The 24543-nt window shown below is 39.4% G+C and overlaps 1 protein-coding gene across 2 annotated transcripts in view; it reads left to right on the plus strand.

Moving 5' to 3' along the window:
* The window catches only part of USP39 (ubiquitin specific peptidase 39), a 33650-nt gene extending 12742 nt beyond the window's left edge, over positions 1-20908 (plus strand). For both annotated transcript variants that reach the window (XM_039852745.1, XM_039852746.1), the window contains exons 9-13: positions 841-1029; positions 13061-13203; positions 17618-17753; positions 19461-19547; positions 20388-20908. In XM_039852745.1, the coding sequence (XP_039708679.1) occupies positions 841-1029; positions 13061-13203; positions 17618-17753; positions 19461-19547; positions 20388-20435 (603 nt within the window). In that variant the 3' untranslated portion in view covers positions 20436-20908. The remainder of the gene's footprint in view (positions 1-840; positions 1030-13060; positions 13204-17617; positions 17754-19460; positions 19548-20387) is intronic.
* The last annotated feature ends 3635 nt before the right edge of the window (positions 20909-24543 follow it).

Here is a 24543-nt window from a genome sequence, read left to right on the forward strand (position 1 = left end):
TTTCAGAAGCTCAGGCTTTCTAGATCATCTAAAAGCTTTTATTTATTTATTAAACAGTTTAAAAATTTTTTCAATTACAGTTGGCATAGTTTCAGGTGTACCACGTGGTGATTAGACATTTATATAGTACGAAGTGATTACCCCAATAAATCTAGTACCCAGCCGACACCATACATAGTCATTACAATATTATTTACTCCCTATTCTGTACTTTACATCCCCATGACTATTTTGTAGCTACCAATTTGTACTTCTTAATCCCTTCCCGCTTTTTACCCACCTTCCCCAATCCCCTCCCATCTGTCAACCATCAAAATGTTCTCTGTATGAGTTTGTTCCTGTTTTGTTCATTTTGTTCTTTAGATTCCACATGTAAATGAAATCATATGGCATTTGTCTTTCTCTGTCTGACTTACTCCTTCTAGGTCCATCCATGTTGTTCTCAAGGGGGCTTCTTTTATATGTCCCCAGTTGTGGGACTTCTGTTCAGCTAGACTTCAGGCAACTCCCAATGATGGCTGTTCTGTATGTAGTTTAGTTGTAATTTTGATGTGGTTGTGAGAAGAGGTCAGCACAGCGTTTATGTACTCTGCCATTTTAACCAGAAGCCCCCTAAAAGCTTTTAAAATAGCCTGGTATTTAAGTAAAATCTCTCTGAAGATGGAAGCTCATCTGTCCTCGGCACTAATCTAATCAGGTGGCACTACTGCCCAATCTGTTGACTCCACTTCAATATGAAAGGAAGCAGATGTAAATAAAAACATTGTTTCTATCTGTGGTGGTTTCTTGCTGCTCACACTCCTTTCTCCCACCCTCCTTTTTCTTTTCACTCATTTTTAGCCAGCAGAAGAAAAAGAGCAGCTGCTCCATAATGATGAGTACCAGGAGACAATGGTGGAATCCACCTTTATGTACCTGACACTGGACCTTCCTACCGCCCCGCTCTACAAGGATGAGAAGGAGCAGCTCATCATTCCCCAAGTGCCGCTCTTCAATATCCTGGCCAAGTTCAATGGCATCACTGAAAAGGTGGCCCATTTGTATACCTGCTCTGCTAATATTTCTCTCCCTTGACTTTTTCATTTTCTTTTTATACTTGGAAATTGCCACATGTGTGTAATGAATTTATTATAAAGTGTATTGCCTTTAGTGAGCCTCCCAGACTCCATGCTTTTTCTAGCTGATTGCCCTCAACTCTTAGCTTGAATTACAGTGGCCTCTCTTACACCTCTTACATAATCCTTTAAACCTTCTGCCTCTGGTTAGATGGAGGAAAAAGGGATATTTAGCATAGTGGAAACTCACAAAAGTTGGAAAAACTCCCCTCTTTTAAAAAATATAACATCAATATGAAAGTGGAAAAAACCAACTAATATTTAAATAAAGTGAAATAATTTATTCTTACTGTATCAAGTTAAATGTTTCCTTTTATCTGCCGAGTTAACTGTTTCTTGGTTTAAGTCCCTTCTGCATCTTAGACAGATTATCCTTTTTTGATTCTTTACTGGAAGAATCTTTTTTTTTTAACCTTGACGCTTCATTCCATACCTTTTCTGCTCTTTTTATTAACCAAGGCTCTTGTTTTCAGATATTAAATACCAACAAAAGACTAAAGTAAAAGAGGAACTTTATTGGAAAGAACCTCTTAGGATCTTAGAAGACTTGAACTGAGCAGGATTTGGGAAGGATGGGAACTAGAGAAAGGGGTTCCAAGAAGTGGTAGTCTGTTGACTGTCCCTTATAAAGGCTGCCATTAACCTCATCTCAGCTGCTCCACTCTGCAGCTTCTGCTACTCTGCTCCAGGTTCCCAGGAGGGAGTTGAAAGATCTGCTCAAGGACCCTGTGAATAGGGAGCTTACTTTGAAGGGAGAATTATGAGCTAGGCAGCCACCCAAAGAAGTCTCTAAAACACACCTTTCCTAACCCCCATTACTCTTTCCATCTAACATCTAAGTTAGTTGTCAGGAACTGTTAGCAAGCGTAATAAGCAAAAACAAGGACAATTGCAGCTGCCTATGTTGCACACACATGTGTGTGCACACACACAAGCACAGAGATAGGTAACAATGATACCTAGAATAAAAGACCTGTTTCGTAGACTCCTTTTATTTTTGCGAGATGAAAGAGAGACCTTGGGGCTCATGTAGCTCAGTTTCTTTATTTTACTTGTTTGAAGTGACAGACCTGGGGATCTAAACTCATCTGACTTTTCAACTATGCCATTTGATCCCTATCACCACTCTTTGTTCAAACTTAATGATATTAAGATTCCCATGGACTCTTACTGTTGATTTAAGTTTATTTTTACTATAGTATTACTTAAATTAGTATAAATGTAAACGCTATATAAACTCCTATACCTACAACTTTTAAGCAAGTATAAAATTATATACAAACAAAACTTTGAAATCAATTAAAGTGATTAATACTGTTGTTATAATGTGATGTTTAGCTAAAACCAAATTGCTTCTTGCTCTGTGAATGTGATACTGATGTCTATGGTGAAATTCTTGCCACCATCCCATGTTTTTTCATGAACTCCTGAGAAACTGTTGCAAGTTAAGCTGTGACATCATTTAGGTGTTAAAATGTGTCCATCCTTCACTAGTCTGAGATAATTAAAAATTGTGCTTCCTAATGTCAATTTGTGCATGGATACAAATGTGGGCAGTGAAGTCTCTTGGCATTTACTTGACTTTTTTTTTTCGTTTAATACAGTATTTTATTTCAGCCACACAGAGATGAGTTACTTCATAAAAATACAGAGACTTTTTTTTCCCAACAGTGCTTATACCTTTAGATGATAAGAAATTTACCTGTAAGAAGGTATGGCTGTGGTATATGTTCTAGAGATAGAAAGAAAGCTTTTACATCTCTCAGCTTAATGCTCTCGGCTTACTCGTCATGTGGCAGGGGTACTTGATTTTTAAAAAGTAACAGGTTTAGTGAGAGATGATTCACATATCATACAATTAACCAATTTAAAGTTTACAATTCAGTGGTTTTTACTGTATTCATAGATAGGTACAACCATCACCACAGTCAGTTTTAGAACATTTTCATCATCAACATTTTTTATCCTTTAGTTATCATCCCAATTCCCTTAGCTCTCCCAGCCCTAGGGAACTGCTAATCTACTTTCTGCCTCTATAGATTTGCCTGTTCCAGACATTTCATATAAATGGAATCTCATACTATATAGTCTTCTTGTGACTGACTTCTTTCACTTAGTGTTATGTTTTTGAAGGTTCATCTGTGTTGTAGCATATATCATTCCTTTTGCAGCATAATAATATCTCATTGTTTGAATACATCATATTTTATCTGTTCATCAGTTGATTAGCATTTTGGGATTGTTTCCACCTTTTGGCTATTACGAATAATGCTGCTATAAACATTAGTCTGCGAATTTTGTGTAGCTGTGTTTTCACTTCTCTTATGTGGACATTAAGGAGTGGAATTGCTGAGTCATATGGTAACTCTTATATTTAGTCATTTGAGGAGCTGCCAGACTGTTTTCCAAAGTGCCTGCACTATTTTGTATTTCCACTAGCAGTGTGTGTCTTCCAGTTTCTCTACATCTTCACCATTACCTGTTCTTATTTGTTTTGTGGATTATAGGTTTCCTAGTAGGTGTGAAGTGATATCTCATTGGTTTTCATTTGTACTTCCCTGATGACTAATGATATTAAGCATCTTTTCATTTACTTGTTGAATATTTTTTTTTTTCCTTTGGTCAGTCTAGTTAAAAGCTTGTCTCTTTAAAGGACCAGCTTTTGGTTTCATTGATTTCTTAAATATCGCTTTTCTATTCTCTATTTCATTAATTCCTGCTCTAATATTTTTTCTTTTTTCTGCTTGCCTTAGGTTTAGTTTGCACTTTTTTCTGTTTTAGGTAGAATGTTATTGATTTGAGATCTTCTTTTTCAGTATAGGCATTTACAGCTTTAAATTTCCCTCTTAATTACTGCTTTAACTGCATCCCATAAGTTTTTATATGTATGCTTTGTTTAATTAATCTCAAATTATTTTGTAATTTTTCTTAATTTCTTCTTTGATTCATTGGTTATTCAGGAGTGTGTCGTTTAATTTCCTCATATTTGTGAGTTTCCCAATTTTCTTTCTGTTGTTGGTTTCTAGTTTCATAGAGAATGTACTTTATTATTTCTCTTCTAAATTTGTTGAGGTTTGTTTTATGGGCTAGCATATGGTCTGTCCTGGAGAGTGTTCCACATGTCCTTGGGAAGAATGGACATTTTGCTGTTGCTGGTGGAGTGTTGCTGTTGGATCTCGTTGATTATAATTTTGTAATAATATTGTAATTTTCTTTCTTTGTTGATCTTCTGCCTAGTTGTTCTGTCCACTGTTAAAAGTGGGATATTAAAGTCTCCAGCCACTATTATTGAATTTTCTGTTTTCCTCTTGTTTTTGTCTCATGTATTTTTTTTTCAGTCTCATTCCTACATCACTTCCCCTTCGGCAACCGTCAGCACGTTTTCTATATTTGTTTCCATTTTGTTTTGTTTATTCATTTTTGCTTTGTTTTGTTTTTAGATGCCATACATATCACTTAGCATAATATCCTCTAGGTCCATCCATGTTGTCGCAAATGGCAAGATTTCATTTTTTTATTGCTGAATAATATTCCTGTGTGTGTGTATGTGTGCACATCACATCATCTATTGATGGACATGTAATTTACTTCCATATTTCAGCTATTACTAGTAATGCTGCAGTGAACATAGAGCTGCATATATTTTTTTGAATTAATGTTTTTTTCCTCAAATTAATACCAAGAAGTAGAATTTCTGGCTCATATGGCAGCTCAATTTTTAATTTTTTGAGGAATCTCCATTCTGTTTTCCATAGTGGTTGCGCTAATTTACAATTCCACCAACAGTGTACAAGGGTTCCCTTTTTACTACCAGCACTTGTTATTTTTTGGTTTATTGATAATAGCTATTCTGACAGGGATGAGGTGATTTCTCATTGCAGTTTTAATTTTCATTTCTCTGATGATTAGTGATGTTGAGCATCTTTTCATATGTCTTTTGGCTATCTGTATGTCCACTTTGGGGAAATGTCTGTTCAGGTCCTCTGCCCATTTTTTAATTGGATTATTTATCTTTTTGGTGTTAAGTTGTATGAGTTCCTTATATATTTTGGATATTCACCCCTTATCAAATATATCATTGGCAAATATCTTCTCCCATTCAGTAGGTTGTCTTTTTGTTTTGTTGGTGGTTTCCTTCACTTTGTAAAAACTTTTTAATTTGATGTACTCCCATTTATTTATTTTTTCTTTTGTTTCCCTTGCCTGAGGAGACATATCCAAATAGGTGTTGCTAGGAGTGATGTCAGAGAGTTTATTGCCTGTGTTTTCTTCTAGTTGTTTTGTGGTTCCAGGTCTTTTTTTAATCCAATTTAATTTATCGAACAAATGCCTGCTCAGTCATGAAATCAATTATTACAAGGCCAGCCATAGCCTCTCAGATATTTCTTTGGGTCTGTTTTGGTGGGTCACATTTATAATTTTGGATCAAGGAGGTGGTGGTGGGTAGTCCAGCAGATGTGGGGTGCAGTCCTGGCCCTATGACTTCCTCCCTGTGTGACCTTGGAGCTTCTCTGAGCCCTGGTTCCCTTTCAGGGCAGCAGGGGGATTAAAGGGCTTCTCCTTCCAGTACAACCTCAGGTATCAGGTCAGATGTGTCAGCTGGGCAGGGGTGCCCCCGCACGGGCCACACTCGCTTGTGGGGCGTCTTGTCAACCCTCTGGTGCCAAATGAGGGTGGAGGAGAAGCTGAAGGTCGTGCTGCTGCAGCCGCACTTGTAGGGCTGTTCGCTGGTGTGCACGATGTGGTGCTGGATCAAGTAGGCGTGGTTGTGGAAGGCCTTGTTGTACTCGAGGCACGCGTACGGGCACACCCAGGTGTGTGTGCTCTGGTGCAGTGTGAGCTCCGAGCCCTGGCTGAAGGCCTTACGCACTTGGCGTAGGTGTGTGGCTGTTTGACTATGCGCGCATGCGCTGGCCGAAGGTTCGGCTGCATTTTGGGCAGGCGAAATGGTTTCTTCCCGGTGTATGTCACCTGGTGGTGCAGCGTGAGCACCAAGTGGTCGCAGTCCTCGCACTTCCATGGCTTCTTGCTAACCCCGACCTCTGTGTCCTTCCGCTCCGGGCTCTTTCCTGGGGCTCCGCGCCTCCGGGGCCTGCGGGCCATCTGGGTCACTGCAGGGCTTGGTCTGGTTCCCAGGACACCGCCGAGGTCACTACACTCCCTGGCACTGTCTTTGGCAGCTCTTTCCCGCGGGCCTCCAGCCATAACTGCTGGTCCTTGAACTGATCCTCAGGTGTCCAAGCTTCACTCAGCTCTGAGCTCTGGGCGGCAGCGATGGCCAGGAGTCCTGCCATCCCAGCTCCTGAGCTACTTACCAAGATTTCATGTCTTGGTACTGGATCTCGTGGTCTCAGGAGCATAAGGTCCTGTCCATGTCCCTCAGGCTGTGGCCCTGCTCTGGCCACTGTGCCTCAGTGGGTCCAGTGGGTATATACTGAGTTATATTCACAGTTTACACACCAGCAAAGGCACAAACTGATGGAGTCACCCACATACAAATGTGGGGGACGGACTTGTGCGGGGAATCATGGGCACGAAGTTGTGGAGTCATGCAGGTGCAAACACGGTGACACACAGGCAGGACTCACATGGCACATGCTGCTGGAGTCACGAATGTGACATAAGAGAGGGGTGAGAAAGAGACACACACATTCACCTGTGGTTCCAGGTCTTAACATTTAAGTGTTTAAGCCATTTTGAGTTGTTTTTGGTTTGTTTGTATGGTGTAAGAAAGTTGTCTAATTTCATTTTTTTGCCATCAGTACTTACTGAAGAGACTGTCTTTACCCCATTATATATCTTTGCCTCGTTTGTCATAGATTAATTGACCATAGAAGCGAAGATTTATTTCTGGGTGCTCTATTCCATTGATTTATATAACTTTTTATGCCAGGACCATCCTTTTTTGATCATTGTAGCTTTATAGTATAGTTTATCAGGATAGTATAGTTTATCAGGGAGTGTGATACCTCTTACTTTGTTCTTTTTAAAAACTCCTTCCATTCTTCGTGGTCTTGTGGTTCTATATAAATTTTAGGATTAGTTCTAATTCTGAGATGAATGCTTTTGGTATTTTAATAGGGAATTGCATTGAATTTGTATATACTGTTTTTAGGTAATAAGGACATTTTAACAGGATTTACCCTTCCAATACGTGAGCCAAGGTATATCTTTGCATTTATTTGTATCTTCTTCATTTTCTTTCTTCAGTGTCTTATAGTTTTCAGAGTATAAGTCTTTCACTTCTTTGGTTAAGTTTTTTTCTAGTTTATGCTTTTTGTTGTAAATAGATTATTTTCTTAATTTCTCCTTCTGATCGCTGTTGGTGTATAGAAACTCAACAGATTTTTGTACATTGATTCTATATCCTGCAACTTTACTGAATTCATTTATTAGTTCTAATAGTTTTCTGATAGTTTTTTGATGGAGTCTCTAGGGTTTTATATAGTATCATATCACCTGCAAGTAATGACACTTTTACTTCTTTCTTTCTGATTTGGATGCTTTTTATTTCTTTTTCTTGTCTGGTTGCTGTGGCTAGCACTTCCAATATTATGTTGAATAGAAGTGATAATGGTCATCTTATCTTTTTCCTGATCTTAAAGGAAAAGCTTTCAACTTTTCACTAACTGAGTATATTAGCGGTGGGTTTGTCATATACTTTATGACATTGAGATATTCCTTCTATACCCACTTTGTTGAGAGTTTTTAACCATAAAAAGATGTTGCATTTTGTGCCTTTTATGCACCTGTTGAGATGACCATATGATTTTTTAATCTTTTATTTTGTGAATGTGATGTGGATCGTTGATTGATTTGTGGATGTTGGACTGTCTTTGCCCCTCTGGGATGAATCTCACTTGGTCATGGTGTGTAATCCTTTTACTGTATTGTTGAATTCAGTTTGCTAATATTATGTTGAGAATTTTTGTGTCTACGTTCATCAGGGAAATTGGCCTGGAATTTTCTTTTTTTGTAATATTTTTGTCTGGTTTTGGTATGAGGATAATGCTGGCTTTATAGAATGATTTTTGGAAGTGTTCCTTTCTCTAATTTTTTTGAAATAGTGTAAGGATAGGCATTCTTTGAAAGTTTGGTAGAATTCATCTGTGAAGCAGTCTGGTCCTGGACTGTTATTTGTTGGGAATCTTTTGATTACTGCTTCAATTAGTTTCTTCTAGATTCTTGAATTTGTTGGTGTATAATAGTTGTAGTATTCTTTAATGATTCTTTGTATTTCCGTGATGTTGGTTGTAACTTTTCTTTCATTTATGATTTTATTTATTTGGGTTCTCTTTTTTTCCTTGAGTTTGGCTAAAGGTTTGTAATTTTTGTTTGCTTTTCAAAGAACTAGCTCTTAGTATCATTGATCTTTTCTGCTTTTTAAAGTTCTGTTTTGTTTATTTCTGCCTTGAATTTATTTCCTTCCTTCTGTTTACTTTGGGTTTGTCCTTTTTCTAGTTCCTTCAGATGTAGAGTTAGATTGTGATTTTTCTTGAACTACATCTGTATAGCTATGAGTTTCCTTCTGAGAACTGTTTTTGCTATATCTCATACATTTTGAAAAGTTGCGTTTTCATTTGTTTCAAAATAGTTTTTGATTTCCTGTTTGAGTTCTATGAGCCATTGGTGGTTTAGTAGCATGTTGTTTAGTCTCCACGTATTTAAATTTTTTCCATTTGTCTTTCTGTAGTTGATTTCTAGCTTCATACCCTTGTGGTCGGAAAGGATGCTTGATATGATTTCAATCTTCTTGAATTTACTGAAGCTTGTTTTGTGGCCTAATATGTGATCTGTCCTGGAAAATGTTCCATGTGCACTTGGGGAAAAAACGTGTATTCTGTAGTTTTTGGATGAATGTTCTATAAATGTCTATTAAGTCGATCTGGTCTAATGTGACATTTAAGGCCATTATTTCCATATTAATTTTCTGTCTGGATGATTTATCCATTGGTGTGAGTGGGGTATTAAACTTCCTTAGTATTATTGTATTACTGTACATTTCTTCCTTTACATCCGTTAATAATTGCTTTAAATATTTAGGTGCTCCTATGGCTGGGTATGTAGATGTTTACAATTTATATATCCTCTTGGATTGGCCCTTTATAGTTATGTTATATTTTTGTCTTTTTTTACATTTTTTGTTTTTAAAGTTTATTTTGTCTGATATGAGTATTGCTACCCCAGCTTTCTTTTTGTTTCTATTTGCATGGACTATCTTTTTCCATCACTTTACTTTCAATCTCTATGTCTTGATTTAGGGTGAGTCTCTAGTAAGCACTATATAGATGGGTCATGTTTTTTAATACATTCAGCCAGCCTGTGTCTTTTTATTGGAGCATTTAACCCATTTACATGTTAAGTATGTACTGATTACCATTTTGTTAATTTTTTTTTGTTATTTTTTAGTTCCCTTCTGTTCCTTTCTTCTCTTGACTTCTTGTGGTTTGCTGGTTTTCTTTAGAATTTTCCCTTCGTTCTTTTCTCTTTATTCTTTGTATATCTTTTGGAGGTTTTTGGTTTGTTGTTACCATGAGGTTTATATATATCATCCTATATCTGTAGCAGTCTATTTTAAGCTGACAGACATTTGAGTTCTAATATATTCTATAAAGACTACATTTTTACTTCCCCCTCCATGCTTTGTTATTGATGTCATGTTTTAGACCTTTTTGTATAGTGTATCTCTTAACTACTTACAGTTTGAGTTTGATATTTTTTTTTGACCTTTGCAATAGCTTTTTAAATGTCCAATTCACTGTATTTATTAAATATTTGGCTTTGCGTGAAGTTTTTTTCCTTTCTCATATTTTTTTATTTCCGGTAATGGGCTTTCTTTATCTGCTTAAAGGAAACCTTTTAACATTTTTTTTTTGGTAAAACTGGTTTAGTGGTGATGAATTTCTATAGTTTTTGCTTGTCTGGGAGACTCTCTCTCCTTCAATTCTGAATGATAACCTTGCTGGGTAAATTATTTTAGGTTCCTTTCCTTTCAACACTTAAAGATGTCCTATACTCCCTTCTGTCCTGTAAAGTTGCTGCTGAGAAATCAACTGATAGCCTTATCGGGTTTCTTTTGTCTATTATTTTTTGTTTTCTCCTTGCTTCAAGATTGTCTTTTCATCTTTAACTTTTGCCATTTTAAATATAGTACGTCTTGGCGTGGGTCTCTTTGGATTCATTGTATTTGGAACTTTTTGTGCTTCCTGGACTTGGATGTCTGTTTCCTTTCCCTATTTCTTCCTTGCAATGCAAATGTTCGAGTGCTGGTGTTATCCTAGAGATCCCTTATAAATTATCGTGTTTTTAAAAATTATTATTATTCTTATTTTTTGCTGTTCTTGTTTGGTTGATTTCCACTAGCATGTTTTCCAGGTAGCTCATCTGTTCTTCTGTGTTACCTAATCTGTTGTTGACTCCTTCTAAAGTGTTTTTTTTTAATTTCATTTCGGTTGTTCTTCAGGTCTACTTGGTTCTATTATACTTTCTAACTCTTTGTTGAAGTTCTTCCTAAGTTTCTCTGTTTCACTCTCAACTTTGGTGAGCATCTTATGCCCATTTCTTTGAACTCTTTATGAGGCAAATTATTTTTGTTTACTTAGGGTCTTTTTCAGAAGATTTTTCTTGTTCCTTCATTTGGAGATATTCTTTTGTTTGACTATCTATATTTGTTCATATGAATTAGACAAAATAGCTATCTCTTCCAGTCTTGAAAAAGTGTCCTTATGTAGATATGGCCCGTGGGTAGGCTGTTTGTGCTGGGTGTTTTTGGCAGGCCAGTAAGAACCCAGTGGATGCCTAAGGTGTCCAGGGCACTGGTCTACTGAGCTGGAGTGAGTCTGGGTAGGAAGGCCAGGTGTGTGTAGTAATGCCCTGTTGATCCTGCTTGCTCCCTTTGTGTGGGGTCGAAGTGGGCTTAGGAGATGTGTCCAGGAATGCAATGTGGTGACCTTGCAGGTAGGCTACAGCACCAGGATAGAGCTCCTGTCTACCGTGTCAAGGTGGAGGTGGATGTAGGCAATGGCGTTCACCAGACCTCCGACCCTGGAAAAATTCCACAGTCCCTAGAGAGTTCCTGCAGCATTCCAGCCTTCTGTACACAGACTTGTTTGTTGAACCAAAAGTGGTATTGTGAAGAAGTGACCTCTGTGTAGGCTTTATGTGCTGGGTAGATTTGGGGCAGGCACTTATAGTGCCTGGGGCACTAGCCTGCTGGGCTGGAGCAGCTTCCAATAGGGATGTCAGGTCCACAAGGCCTTGTTATTCCTGCTTGCTCCCTTTGTTTGGAGGCAAAAGGCCCTGGGCAGGATAGTTGGGAACACACTGCATAATCTTGCAGGTTGGTCAAAGCACCCAAAGAGCTCTCAGCCACCCCATCGCAGTGTAGGGGATCATAAACAGTGGTGCTCACCAGCTCCTCCAGCCTAGAGAGTTCCCACAGTTTCTGAAGGACTCCCAAGGTTTCTTAGCTGTCCCTCTTAGGTCTCTTCAGTTTGTTCAGAAGCTGTTCATTCAGCCCTTAGTTGTCTCCAAAAGTAATTGTTCTCAATATACGTGTATATTTGAATCACTGATGCAAGGAAGCTTGTTCAGTGTCCTCCTATGCTGCCGCCATCTTGAACCTCCCATTGCTTCATGTATTTTGGGCACACGCTGGAAACTTAGTCTCAGCAACAGGTAGCCGGGGGCGGAATGAGAAATGCTGACATCCTGCCTCTTTTGGGAAGGTAGTCCTCTGGGAGCTAAGGGGAGAGAGCCCTGTGTTGTCAGCTTTACCAGTCTGGAGAGAATTTCCCTCTCACTGAGTTAGGAGAGAGAGGAAGAGACAGGCCTTAGTTCAGATACCATAGACTCTCATATTTCTTACTGAATTAGATTTACTAACATTTTAGAAAAAAATTAAAAAACATTTTCTTTAATAAATGTTTCTTCATTTGCTTTATGCTCTTAGGACCATTTCAAGAGAATTTAAATGGTGGTGGTGGTGGTGGTGGTGGTTTTTTTTTAAAATACTTTTTACTAGTTTTATTGGTGAGCAGTTCTTTGGAGCTCCTCATGCTGTAATCCTGGAAGTGAAACTCTTACTTGATATTTTAGAAGGTCATCATTCAGATGGTTTTGGAGTATATGTATCCTAAATTAGTTTTTTGGTATCTTAGTTTTAAATTAAAATGTTTTCCTGGGAAACTTGGGAGTCCCTAAAGAGATCTCTTGTTACCTCCAGAACTCAGCTACTCCGGAGAGAGATGTTCTCATTGGCGTTTATTCTCTGGTTATTAGTTTTTTACTCCTGTCACTTAGCTTTTGCTGTACTAAATTGTGTTGTGTTAAGGAAAAATAAATTTATATGCACTAGCTTTTAAACCTCTTGGGCTTAGGAGATTGTCCTGGGTCCTCCATCACTCCATCTCCTCAAACATGCTGAATGAGTCCTCAGTAAATGTTGCTTGATATATTGCACTTGACCCACAATTCTTGAGACCTTTGAGGAGGAAGGAATGTGAGCTGTGTGTTGATACCTCTGCTGAAATACCCTCAATGATGAGGGTTTCTCACTGCTTCAAAAGTACCTGTTCCATGGGTGCACACATCTAATGGTCAGAAGTTCTTCCTTATTTTGATTTAAGTGAGACTTTCTTGGTTTTAATTCTACAGCTTTTAACAAATCCTCTTTTTCATTTGACAGTTTCGTTTTCTTTGTAGGAATGGATACCACATTATTGTGGTTAGAGTTCAATAGTATGATCATGTGCTGGTTGAAACACAGCCCACAGTTGAGGATTTTAGCCTTAGCCAAAGTGCTATTCCTGCCTTGTATGTGGTTTCTGGGATTAGGTGTCTTGTGAATTCTAAGTGTAAGGCAAAATTATATTAAAAAACAAAAACAAAAACTCATGCCCTTGCTCCAATACTCCAGCACTAATTTGATAATTTTATATTTCTAGGAATATAAGACTTATAAGGAGAACTTTCTGAAGCGCTTCCAGCTTACCAAGCTGCCTCCATATTTAATCTTCTGTATTAAGAGATTCACTAAGAACAATTTTTTTGTGGAGAAGAATCCAACTATTGTCAACTTCCCTATTACGTGAGTATTACCCTGCCTTCCTCCCTATCTTCCTCTTGGGAGTGAGCCTGAATTTCTTTTTGTATTTTGTACCACTATTAATTTTGGACTACTTAGTTGGAGATTGCAAGTAACAGAGCCTACCTATACTACATAAGGGTTTTTATTGGAAGGCTACAAATATATCAGGGGCCTCAAGGATAAATGTTTACCCGGAGGCAGTCATCCTTTTACCTTTTCTCTTGTGGCTTGTTGGGAATTGTAGTCCTTTAATGTAGGGAAAAACAGTCGATGAAGGTAGGGTAGGACAGGTAGTAGGGAAGAATGGTTGATTAAAGTAGGATAGGACAGGTAGGATTCTGTCTGGCTTTGAAGATAATCCTGAGCAGTTAGAGTATGTCTGTCTATTTGCTGGTCCTCGCATCTTCTTGCACACTGTAGTTAGGAATGGACAGTGGGGATGACACCACTGATTTGTTTTCTCGTCTTGGAGTCCTTCTGTCTTATTTTTTCTCCAGAGGGTGAAGTCTGGAATATGTCCAATTTCTTCCTAATAATGAGGAAGTTATAAATTTTGATGTATAGTCTTATTTTATGTTTACCATACCGTTGTTTTTCTTTAATGAACATTTATCAGTATTTTAAAGGAAAGTGGGAGGTGTTGTACCAGGTGCTTTTACTTTGCCACCTTCTAATTCAGAAAGTTCCTGCAAGACCCTTTTCGGGGTAGGCAGTTGGCTTTAAGTTCTAAAGAGACACTCTTTAGAGTATCTTTTTCACATTCTGAAGAAGACATCTCAGAACATGGAGAAACCTGGTGGCACAGTTGGCAGGAAGAAGTATAGGTCTCTGTTTGCTGGCCTTTAGCTAATGTAAGAGCAGAGCCCTAAGACAGTTTCTTAGGATTTGGATGGATATATGATAGGATTAACATGATGCTTAGCTCAATAGTATTTTTTTTAAAAACTTCACAAAGTAGTTTGGAAGTCGTAGTGGACAAATGCTGATCTCTTTTCTTTCTCCCTCTATCCTCTTCCATTACCTGGTTGCCCAAACTATACCAGGACGGCCAATTTTCTCCTTTGGAAACAGTTGCAGTTCTTAACTCTGTGTGGTATTTAAGAGGGTAGTATCTAAACTTAAAGAGATGGGTTTTGGGCTGTCCTGGCTGTGTGACGTTGGCCAAGTTATTTGCATACTTTCTGGATGTATTGTCTCATGGATAAAATGAGAGGCTTGAGCTAGATGAGCCCTAGGGGTCCTTCCAGGTATAACATTTTGTTATTTCTGATTTCATGATTACCAAGAATCTGAGAACAGCGAGGGGTAAGAATATAAAACTTTTGTAGTTAGAAATAAAGAATTTCTCTTTCTCTTTCCCCACACTTTTCTTCCTATTCTTCACTACCATCTTGTTTGTGTGACAAGTAGAATTAAATTGGGGATGTGGAGGCCAGCTTTCTGTTACCTTTAGTGGGACCACAGAGGAGATTTCTTTGAAAATCTGCATATCAGAGTTTTATTTTAGATCTGGACTGTTGTGAATTGCCACAGTCTCCAGTCTGTTCCTGGTAGGAAGGGGTACTCTGGTCTCCAGGGCAGCAACAGAGGAAGGAGGACTGTGTATGGGTAGTAGTTCCTGCTCAGTCACCACAGAAATTTACTTACCCCATTAGTTTCTTTTATATTGGGCCTGGACAATGTTCAGAAGGCTTACCTTGGAGAAGCTGAGAAAAAGATTACAGGTGCTCTTTAAACAACATGGATTTGAACTGCGTAGGTCTACTTACGCTTGCATTTTTTTTTTTTTTCCAACAAATATACAATCTGCTCTTTGTATCCCAGAGTTTTACATCTGGGAGTTAATGAACCTTGGATTGAAAACAGTATTTTCAATCTATGGTTGGAAATCCAAGAATGCGGAGGGCCTACCGCATGCATTGTTCCAGGCCATTTTATATAAGGGACTTGAGCATCCCCGGATTTTGGTATCTGCAGGAGGGAACCAGTCCCCTGCAGATACCAAGGGATGATTATATTTAAGTTTTTGGGGAGTCAAAAAATTATACGTGGATTTTCAGTTGTGCAGGGGATCAGCATGCCTAACCTCCACATTGTCTGTGCTTCATGACTAGTCAGCCTTTTAGAGAACATCAAATTGTGTGACTAATTCTGGAAACCTGTACTTTACTGTATGTACTGTAATTACTTTTAGAAAAATTGATTTTAGATTAGCAAAGTCCTCACTTTTTGAAAAGGACCCTCTTCATACCTAATTCTTCTCCTGTGTTTTATTCATAACACATCTTGTTTTTACCAGAGATTTATCAGACTTGCAATAATTAGATGCCCTTTGTTCATTTAGAGATAGGGTTTTTGGAGCACAGGTTTAAAGTTTCAGTTCCAGCTAATTATTCTCTAAATTGGACTGTTCTGATTGGGAGATGAGTATGATTTGCTCCCTTGGCTGTTATCTAAAACATAATGATGTAATGTATATTCATTCCCTTTTGCCACTTAAACAGTTTTGGTTCAGCAACAAAAACTTGAGTGTAAAGACTCCTGAAGATTTCTCAAGGAACTCATTTAAACAAGTCCCGACAGCTGTTGTTGAAGCAAAGGAGACGAGAACGTGGAAAGCCAGCTCTTAGCAGCCGGCAGGCAGTTTGGTTATTTAGAGCTCACATAGATTTCTTAAGACTCACATCTCAACCATCTTTAACAGTGAATATGTACTGCAGTCTATATGGGACACTGTCATTTTATAGAAATAAATAGCTATCATAACACATAGAAAGCTACGTAATATAATTAGAACAAAGTTGCATATTTGTTTATATTTCTCATATGGCTAAAGATATTGAACATCTTTTTATGTGCTTTTTGGCATATTTTTGTCCTCTTTGGTGAAACGACTGTTCATGACTTATCCCATTTTATAATTGGATTGTTTGTTACAAGGTTTACATTGAAAACATTTGTATTTTTAGACAGGTGATATATTCAGTCTAATATTCAAAGGGAGATAAATATCTAGAAGTGACCAGTGGATGTATCCTCTGTTAGCATTTCTTGTGAATCCTTCCAGGGATAACATTATTGTGTGTCATGTTATGAGTGGTAGCACACCAGACAGTTTACAGAAATTAGAAGTATGATAGTCTCTTATTCCACCTTATGTTATTTAAATTTTTATAAATATTTGTAGGCTACAAAAGGATATATTTTTCCTAACATTATGTAGTTAACGTATTCTCTTAATAGTCATAGTAATTGTCAGCCTATTTTCCTCTTAAACTATTTGAAAGTTCTTAATAACCGTCTTTGCATGATCTTCACAGCATTTATTATAGCACTTTCTTCTGCAATGACCAGTATACATTTAATACTTCAACTGATGGATAGAGTTTAATAAATAAAACACAAAAAGAGCTTTTATTCCAGGTATAGCAAGAATGCTTTTCTGTGTTTGGAAGTGAATGTTCAGATATTTAAAATAAATTTGATGTTTCTAAGTCCCAATTGAAGGAGCCTAGTCAGTAATTTCTTTTGGCAACTAGAACTGAGAAATTTGGAAGCTGTGGGGTAGCCAAGGTGGGTCATATAAAAAAGAAAAAGCCGGTCTACAAAAGGAGGGAGAAGAATAAAGCTGATGTCAAAAGCAAGGAAGAGGGCAAGTAGCTCTCTTAGGTCCTGTTTCTTTTCCTGTGCCTAGTTCCAGCTGCATTACCTAGTCTGAAAACCTTGAATAAATTCCTCTTTTGTGCTTAAGCTACCTTGGGTTGGTTTCTGTTACTTGTAACTATTCTACTTGGCTAAAAGAAAGATAATCAAAAAAAGAAGCAAGGCCCTAGAAAATTGAAGAAAAAAATAAATTGGAATGACCTGCCTGGTTCGCTATATTGAAGTTGTTACTGTGATTACACACAGTGGCAGCGTACGCAGTCACGTGGTCAGGCCTTACACAGCCTGAGGCCGGAGACCAGGTGTTTCCTGAGCACCACTGCTGTGGCTGATTCCCAGGCCTGGCAGAGGATGTGGCAGTTCCACCTGTTGTCTCAGTCCTCACCATCTTAGAGACGATCACTCTTACTCTCATAGCATAGAAGAGCCTTAGGCTGAGTAACCTGCTTAAACAAACACAGCTCCGAAGTGGTCGAGCCCTGATTCTAGTTCAAGTTCAAATGACGAGGCCCTGCACTTTTGACTGCTAGACATGCTTTTAAAATGTGCTTTCCCCATAGATCCAGTCTTTCTAGTTTGACTCATTTTTATGTCAGATTACACAAATATAGGCTTCCTTGGGTCCGCAGGCCTACCTTGATCCAAAGTCTTAAAATAGGGTACAACAGCTTTGTGATCCATTTGTGTAGGACAGTTTCCCTAAGTTGGTAGCCTTTGTGTGATCTTCTGGCTTTATTTTCATCATCACCAGAAATGTGGATCTGAGAGAGTACTTGTCTGAGGAAGTACAAGCGGTACATAAGCACACCACCTACGACCTGATTGCCAACATCGTACATGATGGCAAGCCCTCCGAGGGCTCTTACCGGATCCATGTGCTTCATCATGTGAGTAGTGCTGACGTCCCGTGGCACAGACTAGCCAAAACAAGTGTTGTTGTTTTGGCATTTCAGAGAGCAGTTCTCTTCAGTTTGCTCTTTCTTTACCTTGACTGGGATTCTGCAAGTAATAGAGCTGTCAAGTAGTTATTTTAAGGTAGTGGTTCTCAATTTTGGCTGCACATTGGAGCCTGGGGAGATTTTAAAATCTTGATATCTGGGCACCACCCCAGGCTGGTTACATTAGAACCATGTAATTTGTGCCTGTTGGTTTTCAACTGTGGTAGAGGCCAGGGATGCTGCTAAAAATCCTACAATAATGCATAGACAGCCCGCATAACAGAATCATCTGGCCTAAAACATCAGTCAGGGTTAAGAGACCGCATTAGATTATCTGGAGATGGGACTGAGGTATCACTGATGTTTTAAAGTTCCCCAGGAGATTCCACTGTCCTAGACTGGAGCCTTACACTGAAAGTGGGATCCTCAGACCAGCAGCACTGACATCATGAGAACATTATTAGAAATGTTCCACCCAGATCTCTGAATCGGAAGCTGCATTTTAACAGACCCTCTGATATGAAGTTAAAGTTTACAGAGTATTGGTCTGGAAGTTCCCTTTTAGCTAAAAAATTTGTGAATTTGTCTCAAGCTAGAAATGGATGACACATGTACTTAAGGTATATTTGGTATTGCACAGATTATTAGCACAGATTATTCTAATTGATTAGTCGTCTGGGACTTTGGGTTTAATAACTAGCTTCTGTTTACCCAGCGCTGTACTGTGCACTGGAAAGTATGCCAAGTGTTTAATGTGTGTTCATCTCATCCATATCCTTAAAACACAACTTCAATACAGGTGTTAGTACCATCATTTTACAAATAAAGAAACTTAGGCTGAATTTGAGTAATTTATCTACTGAAGTCAGTAGAATTGGGATTTGAACCCAGAGATTTGGTTTCACCATGTTCTTAATCAGACCTTGAACTGGGAACAGGGACTTGATTATGTGATCTTGAGCTTTTATTATGTTTCCTATATTCTGAACTATTGGAGTATCTGGACTATGTATATTCTGTAGTGTCTGTCTTTGGCATTCCTTAGAAGTTTGGATGGGTAAGGCAGGTGAGGTTCTGGAAGTGCCTCTACTGTAATCCAGAAACCTCTTTTCCCCTTGTTTATGGAAACATGAAGTGAGGTAGATTTTGCTGGACTGGTTTTGTAGGCCAAATAGAGTGAATAGTACGATGGACAGTGTCCACCAAGGACACTTTTTCTTGACTGAATGTCGCTGTGTTCTCTAGGGTGGGGGAGTAGGAATGTCCACTTTTAGTCTAATAGTTAACACTGCACCTCCAAGGTGACTGTGTACAGTCTGTCAGTTCTGAGCAGCAAAGAGATATCTTAGGTGAAGAGAGGACTTTTTATTTTTTCTCTTTATTGTCTACCTAAATTTTAAAAGGTATGCAGTGATTGGACTCCATTTTACTTACAGGAATCCTCAGAAGGAATTGTGTTTGCCAATATCAACACCCTAAAAACTCTTGGAATTGAGTGATGCCTAGCAGAGGTCATGCACCCTCTTACTTATGACTCTTGTTGGGTGATAGTCTAGTGGCTCTTCTGATTTCCTTACTTCTGACTGTAATCCCTTCCTTGTATTACCCTTTTGGTTTTAGGGAGCAGACTAACCCAGCCCTTAATACTTTTTTCAGGGGACAGGCAAGTGGTATGAATTACAAGACCTCCAGGTGACTGACATCCTTCCCCAGATGATCACGCTGTCGGAAGCGTACATTCAGGTGGGTTGGCCACAGACTTGGGTCAGTACTGAGTAGATGGGTTTTGGGGTCAGTGAGAGGAATGGTGTGTGTGGAGGCAGGAAGTGGGATTGAGTCAGAGCCTTGGTTAGGCTGGGTGCCTGTTGAGATACACTGAGGAGTGAGATTTTATGGCCTTGAAAGTGCAGGAGTGATTTTCAGAGAAGAGAAGAGTAGGGAAGTATGGACGATTTATGAGTGAGCAAAGAGGTTATGTGTATGACCAGGTCAGTTTTGCAGAGGCGTGTGATCTCGTTTCAAAGAGGAAGAACCTGGAATTATCAGGACACCAGCTAGGAGTTGGCTCTGAAACTTATCTCAGTTTTCTACGCAAAGTTAGCACTCTTTGTGATCCTGCAGCATTTTCTACATGTCTTTATTGGAGCGCCAGTAATGGTGTTATTTTAAGTGTCTTCTTTATTTGGTTGAGAGCTGGTGGACCAAAGTGTCTCTGTGTTCTCTTTATAGCTACCCTTGTACCTGGCAAAGAAGGAGACTAAGAAACAGCCATAGCTTTGTGAAAAAAAAAGGGAGACCCTTCTCATCTTGGAGATAACTCTTAGCAACTTTGTCTAAGGTCATAGGCTTGACAATAAGGTCTTTTTAGAAAGGGAGTTTGGAATGGGAAGTAAGAAAGATGGGGATGGGTGGAAAAGTGAAAACTGAATGAAAGGGAATTTTCTGAAAGATTATTAGTTTCAGAGGACTTAGTAAATATGTAAGTAGAGCAACATGCTGTCCATTACCTAGGTTAGAATAGGTATTTGATAAATATTTGTAGATTGCCGTCTCCTAAATATCTATTGTATTAATTTCTTACAGATTTGGAAGAGGCGAGATAATGATGAAACCAACCAGCAGGGGGCTTGAAGGAGGAGTCTAGGGCTTTGCTTGGCAAGGCTTTGGCTGAAGATATAAATAAGAATACTGAAGCTATAACTTAACATAGGCTGACTAGCACATCCCTTGGACCAGCCTAGTTTTTATGGGTTTTAGTTCACAGCAGAGCATAAGAGGGCCCACCCTAGGATGGCTCTGTGCTGTCACTCAGCTGTTCTTTGATCAGTTTATTGTAAATCGATGTTCCTTTTTCCTTTCTGTCTAGCTCCCCTTTAGCTTTAGCAGAGGCCCAGAACTCTTTTACAAATATGTGTAATTCATTTCTGAGCAGCTGGGAGTATCCAAAGGACAAGATAATTTCTTGTAAGCATCAGAGCCTCAGGAATAAGAATATGAAACCAGTAATATCCTTCTTCCATCATAGATAGATAGTTTTCCTGGGTTCTCTTCACTTCCTGATGTTTTCTTGGAATTGAATTAAATATTTTTCTGTTTTTAAACCAGCCTCACAAACTGTTTACAATCTGTCATCTGGTGGACATCATGCTTGTGTCTTCCTGTCTGCTTGGTGTGTCAGTTAGGATGCATTTGTCTCTAACAAAATAATCTGATTAAAGGTAATAAATTACAGTGATACTTAATAAGAAATCTGGAGGTATGTGGTTTCAGCCTGTAGTGCAGGGCCGTGTGAGCGGGGAGGGAAGGATGGTAGGAAGAGCATCTGACTGCATGCAATTCTGAGAGTCTCAGCCAGGCTGAGACTGGGAGCCCAGAGCAAAGATTGCCTGTCAGAAGAATCAAACAAAATGGCTTTCGTCAAGCTCAGTCATTGATTAGGAGCAGCGTGGAGAAGTGTGACCTTGGCCTGAGCACTGTGGTTGATCTGAAGATGTGGGAGAGCTGAAGACACGACAGCTCATGGCAGGCAGTCAACTACAGCAAATTCTCTTAAAGAGGGGTGGGAGCCGTGCACCTCTGGCTGCCACCCTTTACTTCTGGGACACAATACTGTCCTTATTTCCTTCTACTTCTCTGACAGTTTCAATATTTCCTTTGCAGGCTCATCTTCCTCTATCCAGCTATTAAAAGTTGGCATTCCTCAAGCTGGGCCCTCTTTTCTCACCGTTTACTTTTTCCCTGGGCCATTTCAACTATGCCTGTAGCTTCACTTATCACTTTAAGGGAGGTGGCTCCATTCTTAATCCCAGACTTCTCTGAATTTGAGAATTTAGAGCCAACTGCCTACGTGATATATTTTGGGTGTCTTCAAAGTCAACTCAGATTCAACGTTGTTCAAAACCGAGCTTGAGTTTTCCCCTCACTCATGGCCCCTTTCCAGTGGTTTCTGTGTAGGTTCCACCATTCATCCAGTTATATAAACTGAACATTTATCTTTCCCTCCCTCTCACTTCCCTTGTCTAATCTGTTACCAAGTCCTATCAATTTTATTTTCTGTTTTTTGAATTTTCCCACTTTTCATTCTCTGCAACTGTCTCGTCTAAGCTAGTGTCAGCTTAATCCAGGTCTAATCAGGAGAGAGAAACCATACAATAATTAGGAAAAATATCACTTCAGGAATTAACTATAATGGGATTGGCGTAACCAGAGATTGACTAGTAATAAGAAAATTTTAAAGAATGTAGGAATAGCAGATAAAAGGTACAGCTACTACCCCTAGGGCTGACATAGTGTCCAAGGCTGAGATTAAGGCCTTGCTGAAAATCCTCCCCCTGGAACCTGTCAGAGATATGCTCTCTAGTGTGTTAGGAAAAGCTGTTTACGGGATAGCATCTCACTTTGCTACCAAACTGCCTGGAGAGGAGGGGAGTGCCCAGTGAAGCTGCTGGGTACTGGGTGCTGCCGCCTGCTGTGCACTGCAGGAGCTGGGCACGGGAATCTGCGAACATTATGGGAGCATGATGCGGGAGAAAGCTGCACATGTTACTTTCAAGTGAGCACACTTGAACTGGAAGACAGAGCCCTTTCTTTCTGCACCTTGTCTCCAGCATCCTCTGACAAAGCTTGAATGGCAGCTGGCAAGGAAAAACCTAAAGGGCTCAAATCCACCTTCACAGAGCAGGCAAAAAGGGGTGGATTTGGAGCTGAGAGGCACTAAATTGGTAATTGGGACAGTCCACCCTTTGATGACTCAGCTTCCATAGACACTCATTTATACACACTGAACTCCCATATAAAAACAAAACTATTTCTGCCTAACAAAAACAGCTACCCTTTTTATAAGTGAACCAGTTTTCAAGCGTCCAAAACGAGATGTGCAATTCCAAGAAACATTTATCTGCTGATGGCTCTTTTGGTTACACCTCAAATCCAGCCACAGCCCCATTGAATGTTCTGTTACCTAAAGACTAAGTTGCAAAGTTAATTTCTAACAATTTTACATAAAAACAGGAAGAGAAAAAATGGTTAGCATACATAAATTATCATGTAGATACCACAAGCAAATGGAAAAGTTACAGCCCTCATTTCTGTAATTGGTCACAACACTATAACATATGTATTCTTTCACTGCCCCTTCCATATTTACTCTGCCTGAAGCTCGAACATCAGCTTGGGGTTCTTTACCTGGTAAAGGGCCCCAAATCTTCAGTCTCTAAGGGCCTGACTCCTTAATTATCCTGCTCCCACCTCTTTTTTGTTGTTGCTGTAGTTTTCCATTAATCTTTACTATTGGATGTACGCCATCTTGCCTGCATTGTGTAGGAGTACTCAATTTCCCCTTGGTAATCAGGAGGAGTCACGCAAGTAGATTACACTTTCCCACCCTCCTTTTTTTTTTTTTTTTTTTTTTTGCTTGTTGGGTCAGTAATATGAAGAGCCCAAAATGTCCAGGTGGTAGTCTCATCTTCCAACTCAATGGAACCATTGTGTCTTCTGGTGGAAGCATTTTTCCCTTGGGTGGGAACTAAGATCTATACACTAGCAGAGCCTTAAGTTGCTGGGACAGGAAGCAAAGATTCTCCAAGGTTATGAGGTGTGATAGAGCAGTCACTCCAACATCTACCCATTTTCTAGACCCACGTACTTAGGCTGTGGAGGCAAGAGTACCCATACAATGGTCTGTTATTCAAAGTATAAACTGTATTCTGTAAAATGATATCAAATGGTACTGTAGCTGAGTTTTCAGTAGGTCATTCCACCATTCAATTAGGCTAGCTGCTTTCAGATGTTGGTATATGTGGTAAGACCGGTTAAATCTATGGACCTGAGCCCATTGCTGTACTTACTTTACTGTGAAAAGAGTTCCTTGATCAGATGCAATACTGTGTGTAATGCCATGGTGGTGATAAGGCATTCAGAGTCCATAGATGCTGGTGTTGGTCAGGGAAGATTATGGGCAGGGAAGGCAAATCCATATCCAGAATATATGTCTATTCCTCTGAGGACAGTTCTCTGCCCCCTCCATAATAGAAGATGGTAATCAGCCTGTCACCAGGTAGGTGGCCAATCCCCACAAGGAATAGTGCCATATTGGGGACTTGGTGTTAATCCCTGCTGTTGGCACATTAGATAGATGCCAGCAGAAGTACTACTGAGGGCAGGGAAAATGGAAGTCCATGCTGTTGAGCCCATGCATAGCCTCCATCCCTGCAACCATGGCTCACAAACTCACTGAGCAAGCACTTGAGGTGGCTGGAGAAAGGCTGCTGGCTGACATCCACAGTGCATGTCACTGGTGTATTCCTAATTATTAAGAGTCCTCCGCGGTGGACGCCTTTTGGTGGGCATTCATATGGAATACAAATAATTCATAGTATGTACTCATTCAAGGAGTCCATCCATACACCTCTTTCCTAGACTTCCTTTTCACTGGCCTTGTAATCCTGTTTCTTCTGAATCCCTGACCGTCAGTCGAACCATTGGCAACTGCCCATGAATTAGTCTAGATTTGTACTTCTGGCCACCTCACACTCCAATATAGCGAACAACCAAATACACTGCTTGAAGTTATGCCCACTAGAGGATTTTCCTTCACTAACTGTCCTTCAACATCAGTTTGAGTAGGGATGAAGAGCTGCGACTGTCCACTTGCAGGTTGTACCAGCATATCGTACAAATCCATCTATAAAGCAGGCTTGTGTTTCGTCTTCCTTGGTACACTGGTCTTACGGAACCCCCC

Source organism: Pteropus medius, unplaced genomic scaffold, assembly GCF_902729225.1.
Source record: "Pteropus medius unplaced genomic scaffold, Ma_sr-lr_union100, whole genome shotgun sequence".
Taxonomy (NCBI): domain Eukaryota; kingdom Metazoa; phylum Chordata; class Mammalia; order Chiroptera; family Pteropodidae; genus Pteropus; species Pteropus medius.